Source organism: Rhinopithecus roxellana, chromosome 6 (genome assembly GCF_007565055.1).
Source record: "Rhinopithecus roxellana isolate Shanxi Qingling chromosome 6, ASM756505v1, whole genome shotgun sequence".
Lineage (NCBI taxonomy): Eukaryota > Metazoa > Chordata > Mammalia > Primates > Cercopithecidae > Rhinopithecus > Rhinopithecus roxellana.
The window spans coordinates 6,970,262-6,987,654 of record NC_044554.1 but is presented as its reverse complement, the minus strand read 5'-3'; the positions used below and the strand labels follow the sequence as shown (position 1 = coordinate 6,987,654).

General features: G+C 40.4%; 1 protein-coding gene across 1 annotated transcript in view; it reads right to left on the bottom strand.

The window, feature by feature from the left end:
- The window catches only part of DOCK4 (dedicator of cytokinesis 4), a 477,650-nt gene that overhangs the window by 113,481 nt on the left and 346,776 nt on the right, over positions 1 to 17,393 (bottom strand). Inside the window, 2 exon segments of the mRNA XM_010382455.2 lie at positions 7,466 to 7,600; positions 9,722 to 9,849. Coding sequence (XP_010380757.1) covers positions 7,466 to 7,600; positions 9,722 to 9,849 — 263 coding nt within the window.

The following is a 17,393-nucleotide window of genomic DNA, read 5'->3' as shown; positions in this document are numbered from 1 at the left end:
TGGTATTCAGAAATTTATAATTTTAGAGACGATTTTTTTTTTTTTTTTAACTTGGGTGGAAGCTTTTCACTTGGGAACTAACTTCACACATTTAAAGAAGGTAAGGCACTGAGGGTGATGATCATTTACTGAGCATTTAAAATGTCTGCACTAATTATATCATTTAAGTTTCATATCAACACTATGAGGTAGGGGATATAATACCTTTTTGAAGAAGGTAAAATGTAGTTTCTGATGTGCTTAATGACTTGCCCCAAGTCACTCAGCTAGAAAGTAGCAGAGCTGGAGTTATCCCCAGTCTTTCTGCATCCAAAGCCCTTCCTGTAGCTTCATGCTCCATTTTTGAATTCATATGACCTCCTCCAACTCATCAGAGAGTTGATCTGCTGACTCACAGGGTATAATGAAAGCCATACTTTGCATAATGTTCATTTCAATCTCCTTTTAAAAAATAGTGTCATTCAGATGTCTTGGAGGATTGAAAATAATTTTTTTAATTGGCCATTCTTTTTGTCCTTGGGGTCTATGTGATTTATAACCACAAATTCTAATTCTTAAAAATTAACAATAAAAAAGTAAACATAGCATCCATAGATTTGAAGACCTACATAAAATTGCTATCACTTGCATTTTTGAATGAACTTCTAATTTACAGTGCTTGCATTTTCAATGCAACCTTTTTTGCTCAGCAAAGAATTTATCTACTTTTAAACAGAGTAATAACATTTAAAACAAAACAAATACAATAGGAGAGGCAATCACTGGTAACTAACTGTATATTTACAGAAGTGCAATTTAATTGGGAACTGGTTTCTTAGATTTTACATGGAAATGACTACAGACTTTGTAAGTAGAGACTAAAAGCCCTGAGAAGTGGAAATTTTCTTTTTTTTCTTTTTTTTGAGACGGAGTCTCGCTCTGTCGCCCAGGCTGGAGTGCAGTGGCCGGATCTCAGCTCACTGCAAGCTCCGCCTCCCGGGTTTACGCCATTCTCCTGCCTCAGCCTCCCAAGTAGCTGGGACTACAGGCACCAGCCACCTAGCCCGGCTAGCTTTTTGTATTTTTTAGTAGAGACGGGGTTTCACCGTGTTAGCCAGGATGGTCTCGATCTCCTGACCTCGTGATCTGCCCGTCTCGGCCTCCCAAAGTGCTGGGATTACAGGCTTGAGCCACCGCGCCCGGCCCAGTGTAATTTTAAAATGTGGCAACTTGTATATTAAAATGTCATATAGAATTTTTAAATCATTTATAGAGATTCAAAAGTGACAAAGAAAATATAATAATGGCTAATAAGCACGTAGAAAGATGTTCAGCAACACTGGTTATTAGGGAAATGCAAATCAAAATCACAATATATTGTGTGTGAAGACAGAATTCCCTGACCCAATGCCCCCGCAAAAAACTATGTATTATATGATTAATAATAATAACTATGTACTACATGATTCCATTCATATCAAATTCTAAAAAATGCAAAGTTACGTACAGTAACGGATAAGTTACTATAAAAAGCAGGTCAGTAGTTGCTTGGGGATGAGGTAGCATGGAGAAGCAAAAGAGAGGCAATCAAGAGGGGCACAAGGAAGCTTTTGAAAGTGATGAACATATTTGCTATCTTGATTGTGGTGATGGTTCATAGGAATACACATATGTCAAAACTAAAATTGTATATTTCAAACAGGTGTCATTTGTTTTATGTCAATTATACCTCAATAAAATAAAAAAGACATGTGACAACACCATGATTTATGGAATGGCACTATGTGTAAGTTACCATACTTTGACTATACTATTGAGTTCATTCCTTGTTTGGGCCTTGTTGGGGAGACACAATCAACTTCACTTTAAAGAAAAGATAATTATCTCTTAAGATTCAGAAATTTACCCCAGGTTCCACAGCTTGAGAATTGTGAGACTGGGATGTGAACCCAGGCATCTCTGGTTCTAGAAGTCGGTACTCAGTGACTCATCTTCCTCTGCTCAGACTATTTGATTGTATAGAGAAAATACACCTGATTTTTTTGGTTATAATTAAAATATTAGTAAGTATACTAGAATCCAACAGTTGATAACTAAGGTTCATACTTTTTTTACCTTTCTCTTAATATGCCTTGACTTAAAAATGCAAATCTAGTTAGCAGAAACCCATTCATCTCTTTTCCATCTCTTAGTTTTTCCATATCATATTCACATTGTCTTCAATACAGCTATTAGATTAATTTTCCTAAGACATTTACTTCAACACACAATCCTGTGAATAGTGAAATATGCTGAAGTGGGAAAAATGACATATTATTTGTTGTAAATTTAGTAATAAGAAATAGTATGCAATAATGAATAGACTTTCATCTTAAGTCTTTACAGTCAATATACATAGGGGAACAACCTGTTTGAATCCAGATTTATGATTTTATTTGTCATACCTGACTTAGGCCCATTGCAATAACTTATAACCATGACATATAATCCCTTAGGCATTTAGGATGATTATTGTCAATCCCAACATCTACTCTACAATGTCATTTATTCACTTACACTGTTTAGGAACTCCAACCACATTCAACTCTGTTAGGAGGCCTACATGTCCAATTACTAAAATATACTAATGTATATTTTATCCATAATATATTTTTTTGCTCTATTTTTTAAATTTAAATTTTAATTAATTAAAAAATTTTTTTATTTCCATAGGTTTTTGGGGGACAGGTGGTATTTGGTTACACGACTAAGTCTTTTAGTGGTGACGTCCAATTACTAATGTATATTTTATCCATAATGTAATTTTCTTTGTTTTTAAGATATTTTAAGAATGTATCGATATGAAAATCCTAGACCTATAATTTGTTAAAAAGAAATAAAAAGCCATCAGTGGCCAAGATGTACTTAGCTGCAGTGTGATACTTTCTTATATATAAATCACCTTAAAAACTCAGTAGTCCTCAGTAGCCATTTTATGTATAGATTGAGTATAATGAGAATTTCTGTAAATGATTCTGTATAGCACGGGTATTGGATGGCTACAACTGTCTTCATGAAAGCTATTATACATATACATTATTTTTTCCACATATTTCTTATAGAATTAACCCAGACCCATTTCCATACCCCAATCACAAACCGACAACACATGAAATTTTTAGATGAACACATCAGAGTAGCTGTCTTAGACCTGGCCTATGCCCAGAAGAATCACCTGCTCCATAAATGGTACTTAACAGAGTTATGAACAAGTAAGCATTTATAGTTGTAAGGAACTCTGGAGCTCCATCAGTTGAGAATGCAAGGCAAGTGGTCATTTGTACTGCTTTATAGAATCTGCTTCTACCTATAATTAGACTGTTGAAAGGAATTGATCACAATGGTGCTTTTTTTTTTTTTTTTTCTCGCTAGAGAAAGCATTTTAAAGTTCAAAAAACAGTTGGTGGGAAAACAAAAAGTACAATCCTTTTAAATTGTAAAAGTAAGGCCTCTGTTATCTGGAACTATGATACAGCAGAAGCCAGTGCTCACGCTGGTGTGGCTGGGAGGCAGGGTAACAATCATGGTGCTTACAGAACACTGCAAGAATTCATCATGGCACACTGTGGGATCTGCGTTTACTCACAGTGTGTCTACCTGTCATGGGCAGTTTTCCATATGTGTCTGCACAGAATGAAAAGGTGCTCAATGTAGAACTGTCATGTAAAGACTCCCTATTCAGAAAGCCTGTTCTCTGTGAGAAAATGATAAAGAAACTCAACAGATCTTCAGTCTCCAGAGAATGGATTTTGTGAATGACCAAGGCATATTTCTCGCCATAGAATTATTATAACAACAATACATCAAGCACATCTGCAACAATCATGGTATGACTGTGACTGCTGCTGCTACCATAATGACTAATGGCCAGCATTGGTCGAGTTAGCAGAGCAGATACTGTTTAAACACCTTTACAGATCTGAGGAATCCTCACACTAACTTTGAGATAAGTACAACTATTTTCTCTGATTTATTTATTTATTTATGAGACACGGTCTCGCTCTGTCACCCGGGCTGGAGTGCAGTGGTGTGATCTCGGCTCACTACAACCTCCACTTCCTGGGTTCAAGCCGTTTTTGTGCCTCAGTCTCCCGAGCAGCTGGGATTACAGGTACCCACCAACACGCCTGGCTAATTTTTTTGTATTTTTAGTAGGGATTTCAACAAGTTGGCCAGGCTGGTCTCGAACCCCTGTCTCAAGCAATACGCCCGCCTTGGCCTCCCAAAGTGCTGGGATTACAGGCGTGAGACACTGAGCCCGGCCTATTTTCTCTGTTTTAAAGACAAAGAAACAGAGGCTTAGAGACATTAATAACTTGACCAACATCAGAGTCAGTGCAATGGCAGAGAAGAAATCAAGCTAGGTTTGTCTGAGTATTCTCCAAAAAAAAAAAAAAAAAAAAAAAAAAAAAAAAAAAAAAAGTCTTCAAGCATAAAAGCAAAGATGTCAAATAATTTATGTGTGTGTTTCATGGAAAATTTCACCCCACATACCTTGGGAGTTTGGTTTCTCATACAGCAAGGGGTACCACAGAGCCATGCAGGAAGGATTCTCCTCATGTGATTTTCTTGTAATTTAGTACACGGGACAATCACTCTGCCTGCCCTACCCCACCTCCACCCACAGACCTGATTCACTGACTTCCTGAAGTCTCCTAATTAGCATTGGTTATTACACCATATGACCTGAAGACCACATGTATGCCACAGAGATTTGATGCACAACAACCTTGTACACTCTGCACGTCAATAGAAAGCAGTTTAAAAAATGTTTTAGCTTTTGATCTCAGGCAATCTTTAACCATGTCCAGCATTTGCTATGATTTTGTTTGCTGTGCCATTATAACTTTTGAACTATGTAAGAGTTATATTGCTAGGAAACAATTAAAATGTTACCATCAAAACCATAATGAAAGAGACATCCTTCCTCTTCCAGGTTGAAAGTATAGACACACTTCTCCCCTATTCCTCCTGCTAAGTACAACTAAAAACCTGAATATCAAATATAAAACAAACAGAAAAAGACTCTGACAGGAGGGGAGAGAGGGCAGACTGGCCAAGAACCTTGGGACCTGAGGAAGGGCATGGTGTAGATTTCTTTGGGTTTTCTTTTTTGCCTCATATATTTCAAACACACGGCTGAAGAGGCCAGCAACTGTGAAAGACCAATAGTTGGCAGACAAAAGACAAAGTCCCAAAAAAACCTTATTTCTCCAGCCAAAGGACTAGGAAAGGGCAGCCCTGCAGGGCAATACTTTTAGCCACAACTGCTCTATTCTAGCTGAACACCACAGAAAACTTTGGCCTCAGTCACCCGTTCACTGCAAAGGCTGAGTGAGGAGCCTAGACTTCCACCCTCATGAGGATGTAGTGAGGTGCCCCAACATCTCTCCTAGAGTGGAGCCAGAGAAGGTCAAATAGGGAGCAGGTATGTTCATACCCATGGGTCATGAAAACAATGGGAGCAACCTGGACTTCCAGCCACAACTGGCAGTAACAAGTCACATTTTTTCCCTCCCCACCGAGGTGGTATCAAAGAGGCCTAGTAGAGAGTCAGGATGGCTACTATGGCCCAGCAGTAACAAAGCCACTCCCACCACTTTGTCAGTAGAGACCACATGCAGAACCAGAACTTCCACCTCAATCAGCAGTAACAAGAAGCCCTCTTGCCTCAGGTGTCAATGGAAGCCAAGAGGCAAAGCTGGATTTCTATCTCTGTCTCACCATAACTGGTAGGCACTCACCGTTCCCCTGATGAGTGGTGTCACATAAAGCCAGCTAAAACAGAAGGTTTATGTAAGATCCAAAACCTTATAATATAGAAATGTCTTGGCCATAAGAGAAAATAACACATCCTATTAAGATCTAAGAAAATCTCAAATTGAATGAAAAAGATAATAGATGTCCACATTGCAATGTCAGACTGTTAGAATTATCTGATACATACAAAATGGTTAAGGACTTACACGTAAAATATAAAACTATACTACTTTTAGGAAAGAAACTAGGAGATAACATTTAAGATACAGGGCTAGGCAAAAAGAGTCAAAGCTTGAACCATAAAAGGAAATTAATAAACTGGACTTACACGAAATTAAAAATTTTTGCTCTGCAGAGCTTGTTAAGAGGATGAAAAAACAAGTTACAGGGTAGGAGAAGATACCTGCAAACCACATACTATAAAAAGAAATAAAAACTCAACAGCGGAAAAACAATCCAATTAAAAAAATGACAAAAAGACATGAAAAGACATTTTACTGAAGAGGATATTTAGATGGCAAATAAGTATGTGAAAAGATGCTCAACATCATTTAGCCATTAGGGACGTGAAAATTAAAACCACAATAAGATACCACTACATAGCTATCAGAATGCTCTCCACTCCAAATAGAGACAACCCCAAATGCTGATGAGAGTATTGAGAAAGTGCACTGTTCATAACTTGTATATTATAGTATATATAGGAGAGCCACTATTTTCCATGGTAGCTATACCATTTTGTATTCCTGTATATACATAAATAGATACACATTTTTAACTGCTAGATATATTATTTCTTAATATTTTTTCTTAATGTTTTACATGAATATAAAATACAGATACAATATTAGACTCAAAATAGTGGCACTTCAAAGCACCTTAAATTTTGCCAATTGCAGACTAGGCATGGTGGTTCATGCCTGTAATCCCAACACTTCGGGAGGCCGAGGCGGGTGGATCATCTGAGGTCAGGAGCTCGAGACCAGCCTGACCAACATGGTGAAACATTGTCTCTACTAAAAATACAAAAATTATCTGGGCATGGTGGCGGGCACCTGTAATCCCAGCTACTCAGGAGGCTGAGGCAGGGGGAATTGCTTGAACCCAGGAGGCAGAGGTTGTAGTGAGCCAAGATTGTGCCACTGTACTCTAGCCTGGGCGACACAGCAAGACTCCATCTCAAAAATAAATAAATAAATAAATAAAATTGCCAATTTCAACCTTCTCATTTCCTAGCTAAGGAAACTGAGGCCGAGAAAAGTTATGATCATGACTAGTCAGATTGAAAAATCTGGAATGAAAACTCAGGGCCCCTGACTCCTATTACTCTGTTTCACTCTTCTCATTTCCTCAAGCAATTTGATGGATGATAAGAAAATAAAAAGTTATCAAGTTGACTTGGGATATAAAATCTGGGATTAATTTAAACTGGACAAGGTATGACTATTATCAAAGCTGGCTTTCTGCAATTAAAAACTGCTTATTCCAAGTTCCTTTAACAAACATGCTTTATATTTTGGTTTCCTTGTAAAATTAAGGTAACCTCATATGATTTTGAAATGCTCATGGGTTACTCTCCTAAGGTCAGATTTTCCAGATTATAACATCAAGCCACCTGCAATGTGACTGAAGCTTTAACAAGCATAACCAGGCCCTGTTCCACGTGCCATCTGCTCTATGATCTTACAGTGACATCCTGGAACTGGAACCGCATTGCTGAGCTGGACGGCTGAGGTCGGCTGGTGATCTCCAATATGGTCCTCAGCAGAATATCCAGCAAGCTGGCCACTATCACATCTATTTCCTCCAGCACAGATTTTTCCTTAAGAGAGAAAAAAAATAACGTGTTCAGGAAATTGGGGTTTAACATGCACTTCAATCTAACAGACAAGGGGAAATCAAAGAGTCAGAGAACTTGAGAGACCTGGATTTCACCTAAGTGAATGATCTCCTTTTACAGTAAACAAAGGCACAGAGAAGATAATGGCTTACCCAAGAGTACACAACTCAGTGGTGCAATGGATACCTGAGATATAAGTAAAAAGGTGGGTGACATCATGAACGCACACCAGACACACCAGACTAACTCAGAACACCAGCTAGGCTCCCAAAAGGGTGTGTGATCTCAGGCAAGTCAGTGTGCCTCTCTGAGCCTGAATCTTCACTGCAAGTCCATTCTGGTTCTTGGTCTATAATTTATCGGTTCCAGACTGTGCTTATATTTACTTTTCTCATCGTTGGAGTTACATCGGTCATTTTCCAAAACTCTATTTTAAGTACAAATGGCTATTCCTATAAAAAATGATGTGTAAAAATCTTTGCAAGTAAATATTAGGAAATGGTGTTTGGCCCAAATACCCGTAGCTACAGAGTGGATCTAAGGTCATGTGGCCATGTGGAAACTGCTTCTCCGATGCAAAGGTAATAGTATCCACACCTCAGGACTTGAAAGAGAAACCCAAATTGCTCTGCACTGACTGTATGTGGAATTGGGTTCTTATTCCACCTGCACAAAACAAAACTCTATGTACAAATGCTCCTAACCAAGGAGATCACTCTTTGTAAAAAATACTCTTAGAAACCATGAGTTTGAAAGAGTTTTTTGGCCAGGATCTCATGATAAATTTTCTTACACTTGCAAGAAAACTACCAAGATTTTCCCTCCAGTGACTTGGTTTCTGCTCTGAATGTCTTACAGAGAGCAGAAGTTGTGGAGGTGATTTCTTTTTGTTTCTCTTCTGCTGTTTTTGGTTTTGTGCAGTGAACTATCTAACTTAACATTTTACTCTCAGCAATTATAATTTGGAAAAAAGATTCTAACTAGGCATAGCATAGTTATTCTTTGTAGAATTTTATAGAGTGGGGTTTAAAACTGAACTCATGCCTTCTGTCACCACTGTTCTGTCCAGTTCCAGATCACCTTTGGGGCCTGGATCATGGCGGTGGGAAAAAGTCAACTGCTTTGTTTCATGCAGGTTCCTCTTATTATACTTCCAGAGGCAGAATTTCTAGCTTTTTTCTCTCAAATGCCAACTCTGTTCCCACGCTACTGGGGCTCTATCTCCAACAACTCCACTGAGTTCCCATCCCAGCTCACTGATCTTCAGAAGCTGATCGTAAGTGACAAATTGGGGAAACTGTAACCTAAAGGTAATAGGGAAGCAGAGAAACAGGATTCTTGGCACTCATTGCCAAACTCTGCTCCATAAAACCTGTTACCAATGAGCAAAATGGTTACTTAACAGTTGCATATTGGCAGAAGTGGAACAGGATATTCTCCATATGTGGATTTCACACCAGACCTCTGAGCCATGAATACAAATACTCTGAGTTGTCCCATTTATAGGCAAGCATGTGATTCTTCTCATTTTGCAGTGCATTCTCTAACGCAATTGCATTGCATCAAGTGTCAAGCACATTGATAGGAATCCCCAAATCCATAACAATTTGGAGATCACTGTTGGGGCCAAGTAATGGTTGTATTGTAAGATACCCCTAATCTCCTGGAGCTGTCCTTTGCTTCTGCAATTTCCAGGGGACTCAGCCCAAGGACCATAGCCAAGTTCTGAGTATCATGAAGTGGCCTTTCACAGAATGGATCAAAAACAACTTCACATTGCAAGAAGTAATTTATTCTTGCCACAGAGCAGTCATCATATCAAGATTAAAGACACGTGTGGGAGGCCTTGAGCTTTCCAATTTTTCTCACTCAGTATGCAGTTCTTCCTTGAAATACAAGTTTGGGGAACCCAGGTTATTTGGGGTTACACAATCCCACAAGATTAAAAAAATTCCTTCCAAAGAGGAGCAAAAAGTCCAGCCCAGCTGGAAATAAAAGTGAGTCTCAGAGGCTTCCTCTTTAGTGCGGTTTCTATAGACAATTACAAGTTATTTCCAGAAGCCATTTGATGGGAACTATATACTATGACCTGTATTTACTTACTGAGCTATTTTTCTTGATGAGACAAAATACGTTGCTAAGGATACGTGCACACATGATCAGGTCCTTCTGTTCTTGCAAGTGAATGTGGAGGTGATGTAACACGACAGGCAGAAGAATGTATCGGGAATCTGAAGAGAGAAGAGTCATTAGTGTCACATCTGTTGGAGTCCCACGCAATACCTAGGGCAAATCCTTATCTACTTTTAATTCAATTTTAGTTGTTAAATTATTAACACATGTAGTTACAAAGGTGTTAGTTCTGCAAGGTTTATATTGAAAAACATCAGTTCCTTTCCCTAATGCACAATTCCTATGCTCAGGAGGCCTTTGATACTTTTAGGTGAAATAGATATCTTTTTAGAATTGTTTGTTTTACCTTTAAATTTCTAAATTACATGCTTCTCTTGCTGTTTCCTGAATTTTCATTAAGATAGACCACCTACTGACTTCCCACTATGGTAGATGAGGACTTAGTTTTGTTTTGTTTTTTTAACCCCTGATACGGTTTGGCTGTGTCCCCACCTAAATTTCATCTTGAATTGTAGCTCCCATAATTCCCTGTGAGAGAGAATTGAATCATGGGGGTGGTTCCCCCTATACTGCCCTTGTGGTAGTGAATATGTCTCATGAGATCTGATGGTTTTTTAAGGGGTTTCCCTTTTCACTTGGCTTCATTCTTGCTTACCTGCCACCATGTAAGATGTGCCTTTCCCCTTCTTCCATGACTGTGAGGCCTTCTCAGCCACATGGAACTGTGAGTGCATCAAACCAGTTTTTCTTTATAAATTACCCAGTCTTGAGTATGTCTTTATCAGCAGAGCGAAAATGGACTAATACACTGCCTTTTCTCCCCCAAGCCTCTCAAAATGGTTATATCACAATTTCTGGCTAAGTTAACATTATGGTTTTGCTGCTGTTCTGATTTCTAAACCTTTGTACATGACTGGATTTTTGCTTGGTTTTGTTTTTCTCTCTTTGAAAGCTTTTGGGAAATTATCCCTGGTAATTCAAAATTTCATGATTATGTAACTTGCCTTGACCCTTTCAATCTATAAATTTGTGTTCTTCAGTTCTGGGAATTTGCCTTGAATTATTTCTAGGATTATTTTATTCTATCCTTTGCCTGTAAATTCAACTACATTTACACTGAATCTCTTGAGCTATCTTCTGCTTTTCTAGGATGTTTCCCCTCTTTTTGTTCAACTTCCTGGTAATTTCCATACCTTATCTTCCAAATAATGTATTCCGTTTTATTATTTATGCTATCAGCTATTTTATTTCTAAGAGCTTTCTTCCTCCCAGGACCAGTGTGGTGGCTGTGTAACCTGAGAAGTCACACAGGTCCCTGTGCTCAGAAGGACCCCATGCCTGGTGTAAGCAATGCTACTGCCACCTTGAAATTCTTAACTTTTGAACAATAGGTCTTGTATTTTCATTATGCAGCCATTCCTGTTTAGTTCTCTGAATGTTCTCTTTTCAGAGCTTCCCATTCTTGTTTCATAGATGTATTCTCTTCTCTCCCTGAGGAAATCCGAGATTTTTCAAAATTTGTTTTGAGGCAGGAAAACAGGGTCTGGAAGCAGGGAATCTAAGGCCAATTTGTTCTGACTTCCTAAAGCTGAACTGAGGAAAAACACTAAGGTCTGGGGCAGGGAATCTAAGGCCAATTCATGCTGACTTCTCAAAGCTGGATAAAAAGGGAAAACACCTGAGTCTGGGGGCAGGGACCTTAAGGCCTATTAATGCAAACTTCCAAAAGCTGAACCAAAAGGAAACCCACCCCCCACTCCCCATGTCTGAGTAACAAGTATCAAAGTCTCCTCTCCCTGCAACTCTCCCCTTCACCACCTCTCAGATGGAAAGGGAAAGTGCCCTGGATGGACCACAGGCCAAGCAGACACCATCCCTTCATCTGCATAGGGCGCCAATTCACCTCAGCCATAATTCACCTCAGCCATAATCTAATTAGCCATAGACCAAATCCTTCATCCAGATAAGGGACCTCAAAAGAAGTACTTCAAACCCAGAAAACTTTCTAACTGGGTCCTAGAGCTGCTTGCTCGGGCCGACTCTCATTCTGTGGAGTATTTCTCGCTTTAATAAATTCCCGTTTTTGCTGCTTGGTTCCTGTGTTTCATTCCTTTGTTACTTTGCATGTTTTGCCCAATTCTTTGTTTAGAATGCCAAGAACCTGGACATCTCACACTCAAGACCCTTCTTCTGGTAACAGTTTTGCTCCCTAAACTATCTTTTTCTTCCTAGTTACTATTTTTTTTCTTTTTCCTTTTTTTTTTTTTTTTTTTTTTGAGATAGAGTCTCACTCTGTTGCCCAGGCTGGAGTGCTGCGGCGCAATCTCGGTTCACTGCAAGCTCTGCCTCCTGGGTTCAAGTGTTTCTCCTGCCTCAACCTCCCCAGTAGCTGGGACTACATGCACGTGCCATCAAGCCCGGTTAGTTTTTGTATTTTTAGTAGAGACAGGGTTTCACCATGTTGGCCAGGCTGGTCCTGAACTCCTGACCTCAGATGATCCACCCGCTTCAGCCTTCCAAAGAGCTGGGATTACTTTTTTCTTTGTTTATTTTGGCTTCTGCTTTTCACATTAGGGGCTTTTCTCCAATATCTGATCCTTCTTTGTCCATTCATCTTTACAAGTAAGGTACTAAAATGCTAACTGGAAATCACAAAATCTCTGTATGCCTAGGCAAGCTTGTGAACAAATGAAGCATCACTGTTGGATGGGGAAGATAGGTGTTCCACTAGGGCAGGGGTCCCCAGAGTTCAGTATCTGAGATGGTTTCTCTTGGGCTGATCAGTTTCTCTGAAGATGAAGGGTGCAATGCATATGAAAATTAATCAATTTCATCTTCAGAGCTACCCGATATTTTCAATTCCTGATCCTTTCTGAAGCCTACCTGAGTCTTCTGAGGTTCTGTGCAATAAATTAGTTTGCTCCTTGGCTCTACCCTAACTCCACACACACCATGCCCACATTTCAGCCTTGTCTTGTCTGCAAGTCAACTGCCACACAGTATCTGTAACTACAGATACAAAAACTCTTTTCAAAACTTTAGTAAATCAATTCCAACAATATATTAATATAAAGTTGATAACACCCTTGATATCTGATTGGGTTCCTCATCCTCTACCATCCTCAGGTGATATCTGATCACCTTGCCCTGTCCTCAGCAAGAATCCTGTTAGGTCAGTTTAACCAGAATCTGCACACTCCCTGCCCCCACCTCTCACCTTATCTTTAATATTTCCTCTTAATAATTTCCTGTGTACACACTCCAACTCTGTTCCTTGGCTATAAAGTCCCACTTACCCATGCTATATTAGAAATTTAGCCCAATCTCTCTCCCTATTGCAAAATCCCTTTGTAGCCATCCCCACACCTATCACCATGACCCTCACCTTGAAAAAAACCTGCCTTACTGTTCTCTGAGCTCAAGCTAAGCCATCATACCCCGTGTGACCTGCACATATGCATACAGATGGCCTGAAGCAACTGAAGAACCACAAAAGAAGTGAAAATAGCCAATTCCTGCCTTAACTGATGACATTCCACCTTTATGATTTGTTCCTGCCCCACCCTAACTGATCAATTGACCTTGTGACATTCCTTCTCCTGGACAATGAGTCTCAGGAGCTTCCTACCGAGCACCCTGTGACCCCCACCCCTGCCCGCAAGAGAACACCCCTGTAACTGTAATTTTCCATCACCTACCCAAATTCCATAAAACTGCCCCACCCTACCTCCCTTTGTTGACTCCTTTTTCGGACTCAGTCCACCTGCACCCAGTTGATTAAAAAGCTTTATTGCTCACACAAAGCCTGTTTGGTGGTCTCTTCACAGGGACGTGCATAACACCATCCTCAGCAAATGTCATTAAATTTTTTTTTCTTTAACAGATGCTGAGGTAATTCAATGCAGAAACAAGTTTTTTCAACAAATGGTGCTAGAACAATTGGATACACATATGTTAAAAAATAAAAAAAAACCCTCCATCCTTACCTTACACCAAATACAAAATTTAACTTGGGATAGATTATAGACCTAAATGCAAAGGTTAAAGGTATAAAAGTTCTGAAAGAACCGAGCACGGTGGCTCACGCCTGTAATCCCAGCAGTCTGGGAGGCTGAGGCGGGTGGATCACGAGGTCAGGAGATCGAGACCATCCTGGCTAACATGATGATACCCTGTCTCTACTAAAAATACAAAAAATTAGCTGGGCGTGGCAGCACGCACCTGTAGTCCCAGCTACTAGGGAGGCTGAGGCAGGAGAATCACTTGAAGTTGGGAGGTGGAGGTTGCAGTGAGCCAAGATTGTGCCAATGCACTGTAGCCTGGGAGACAGAGTGAGACTCCGTCTCAAAAAAAAAAAAAAAAAAAAAAAAGTTCTGAAAGAAAACACAGGAGAAAATCCTAGTGACTCTGAGTTAGACACAGATTTCTTAAACAGGTACAAAAACCTCAAACTATCAAAGATAAGTGATAAATTACATTTGATCAAAATTAAAAATTCTACTTGACTTGCACCACTGACCCTGTTCAAGATCCCTATTTGTTGCCTTCTTTCTACTTGAGGACCCAAGAATCAGACTGCTTAGATTAGAATTCCAGTTCTGTGAAAGACTAGCCTCAGTGTTTTCATCTGTAAAACGAGGACAGCAATGGTAACTCCTCCTGGGATTGTTTTACGGATCATAGTAGCTAGCAGTGCTTGGAATGCAATGAGTGCTATGTAAGTGTTATTCTCTTTTCTTCCTCTTTCAATTTTTTTCCTCTATCTATAGATAAAAGTGATTCTGTATGCTACTAAAAATCATAAGAAGTGCAAATAAAGCATCCATAACTGGGAAAGTGTCTCTCTCTCTCCTTCTTTTTTTTTTTTTTTTTTTTTTTTTGAGACACAGTCTTGCTCTGTTGCCCAGGCTGGAGTGCAATGGCACAATCTCGGCTCACTGCGACTTCCACCTCCTGGGTTTCAGTGATTCTCCTGTCTCCGCCTCCTGAGTAGCTGGGATTACAGGCACACACTGCCATGCCCAGCTAATTTTTTGTATTTTTAGTACAGACGGGGTTTCACCATATTCCCCAGGCTGGTCTTGAACTCCCGAGGCTCAGGCAATTCACCTGTCTCGGCCTCCCAAAGTGCTAGGATCACAGGCCTGAGCCACCACGCTTAGCCAGAGTCTCCTATTTCTTTTGGTGCCTGCCACTGGGTTACCTGAGGTCTGGCCTCAGGTTTAGCATCAAAACAGACAACATAAGGCACAGGCATTCTATACATTAAGAAAACAAATACATATGGAATATGCAAATCCAAACTCGTAAAATAATTCATTGCAAGCCTTCTTTAAACAGTAAGCCTCACCAAGGAACTTAAATACTTACTTACAAATCAATTACTTGACAAAAAGAACCAGGAAAACAAAAAACAAAAAAACAAAAAACCCTGAAAATTTAAGTGCCAGGAGTCACTGCCTAGTAATGTTTCATTAGAAAGGAAGATAAAGCTTATCTGATATGTTCCTTCAGCTAGGGGGATTTGATTTCTAGAAATTCAATTTGCAGCCAACTGTTAAGAAAATGTCGACTGCAAAAAAGTAAGGAAGGTAGACAAATAATTCGTGGGTGGCATGTATAAAAAGAAATATATAACAATCTAGCTTGCAGATTCGCTTTTTCTCCATTACCTGGGCAATGGCAGCCAGGGCAATTGATAGAATGCATGGATAAATGCCAAACAAGCTGACTGGTTGATATACTAATTCTTACCTTTAAAAGAAAACAACCAGGCCCATTAAATAAGACCCCCCATAAAACAACCCAAGTTGAACATTCACTAACTTTCCATGCATTTAACAATAGAATCTGCTGTGCAGATTCTCTCCTTGAAAGGGCTGATTCACTCATATTCCACATCTCAGATAAAGCTCACGGTGTTTTATGTCTCCTTGAGTGTATAAGGAGTGACTCTCATTTACTTTTTTGCTATACACTTGAGTGGATATACAGCCAGCTCCCATCAGTAATCCCCACTGGACGCGGGACTAGGAAGGAGCAAGGGAAGCTAAGAAATGGGGGTAGATTTCCTCCTTTAGGTTAATTTTGAGGAGTCATACTTTGGTCTCTATCAATAAGCTTTAGACAGGGATCCCTGAAGTCAGCATTGGTCACCAAGAGAGTGAGGTCTTTGAGTCCCGTGGCAACACACAATGGTTGGCCATCACATTCCACAAACTGGGCTCTAGCATGGGCTGGACACGGGCACTGCTGTGGGGCGGCCTCAGTAGGGGGAGATTGTAAACAAGGAAGGCAGAAGGACATGCAGCAGCACAGCTTTGCATGTAGCAGAACTGTGGACTACAGAAAGCCTGACATCAGAGCTGGGACGGGCCTCTGTGATCAAAGCCACCAGGAATTGAACTGCCAAAGTCACAGCCAGTCACAAAACCTGCAAACAAGCCTTTCAGACACTGGAATACAGACAACAAGAACTCAGAGAGGAAAGGACTGCAGATGCAGTGGGCTACGTTCTCATGAAGACAACATCAGGATCACAGAGGAAAGCAACAGTGGAAGGCTTACAGATGATCCCTGTATTAAGCTCCCAGATCCCACCCACTGGCTTTAATTGCACCCTAAACGCCTCCACCTCAGGCATCTTTCCTAAAGCAAGACACATGTACTGCGTACATCTTACTTTTGGTAGTTGTGCCACCTCCTGGCCTGGGACTCCTTACATAGCCGCCCTGCCACACGCTGTTTTATTGTCATATGCTCATTCTTAGCTCAAAAGTTGCTTTTCCAATAAGATTTTTTAAAAACACATCATTTATTCAGTAGTGTTTTTGTTTGTTTTGTTTTACATGGAGTCTTGCTCTGTTGCCCAGGCTGGAGTGCAGTGGCATGATCTCCGCTCACTGCAACCTCTGCCTCTCAGGTTCAAGTGATTCTCCTGCCCCAGCCTCTGAACTGGCTGGGGCTACAGGTGCGGTCCACCATGCCTGGCTAATTTTTGTATTTTTAGTAAGGGAGGAGACCACCCCTCATATTGTCTTCTGCCCAATTTCTGCCTCCAAAGAAAGAAGAAATAAAAACTAAAAGGCGGAAATGAAATCCACAGGCAGACAGCCTGCGCCACACCCTGGGCCTAGTAGTTAAAGATCGACCCCTGACCTAATCAGTTATGTTATCTATAGATTAACAGACACTGTATGGTAAAGCACCGTGAAAATCCCTGTCCTGTTCTGTTCCATTCTAATTACCGGTGCATGCAGGCCCCAGTCACGTACCACCTGCTTGCTCAATCAATCACGACCCTCTCACACGGACCCCCTTAGAGTTGTAAGCCCTTAAGAGTGACAGGAATTGCTCACTCTGGGAGCTTGGTTTTTGAGATGTGAGTCCTGCCGATGCTCCCGGCCGAATAAAGCCCTTCCTTCTTTAACTTGGTGTCTGAAGGGTTTTGTCTGCAGCTTGTCCTGCTACATTAGTAGAGACAGGGTTTCACCATGTTGGCCAGGCTGGTCTCAAACTCCTGACCTCATGTGATCCACCTGCCTCGGCCTCCCAAAGTGCTGGGATTACAGGCGTGAGCTACTGTGCCCGGCTATTTAGTAGCATTTGCTACTGTATCCTGATCCCTAACCCATGACTCAGT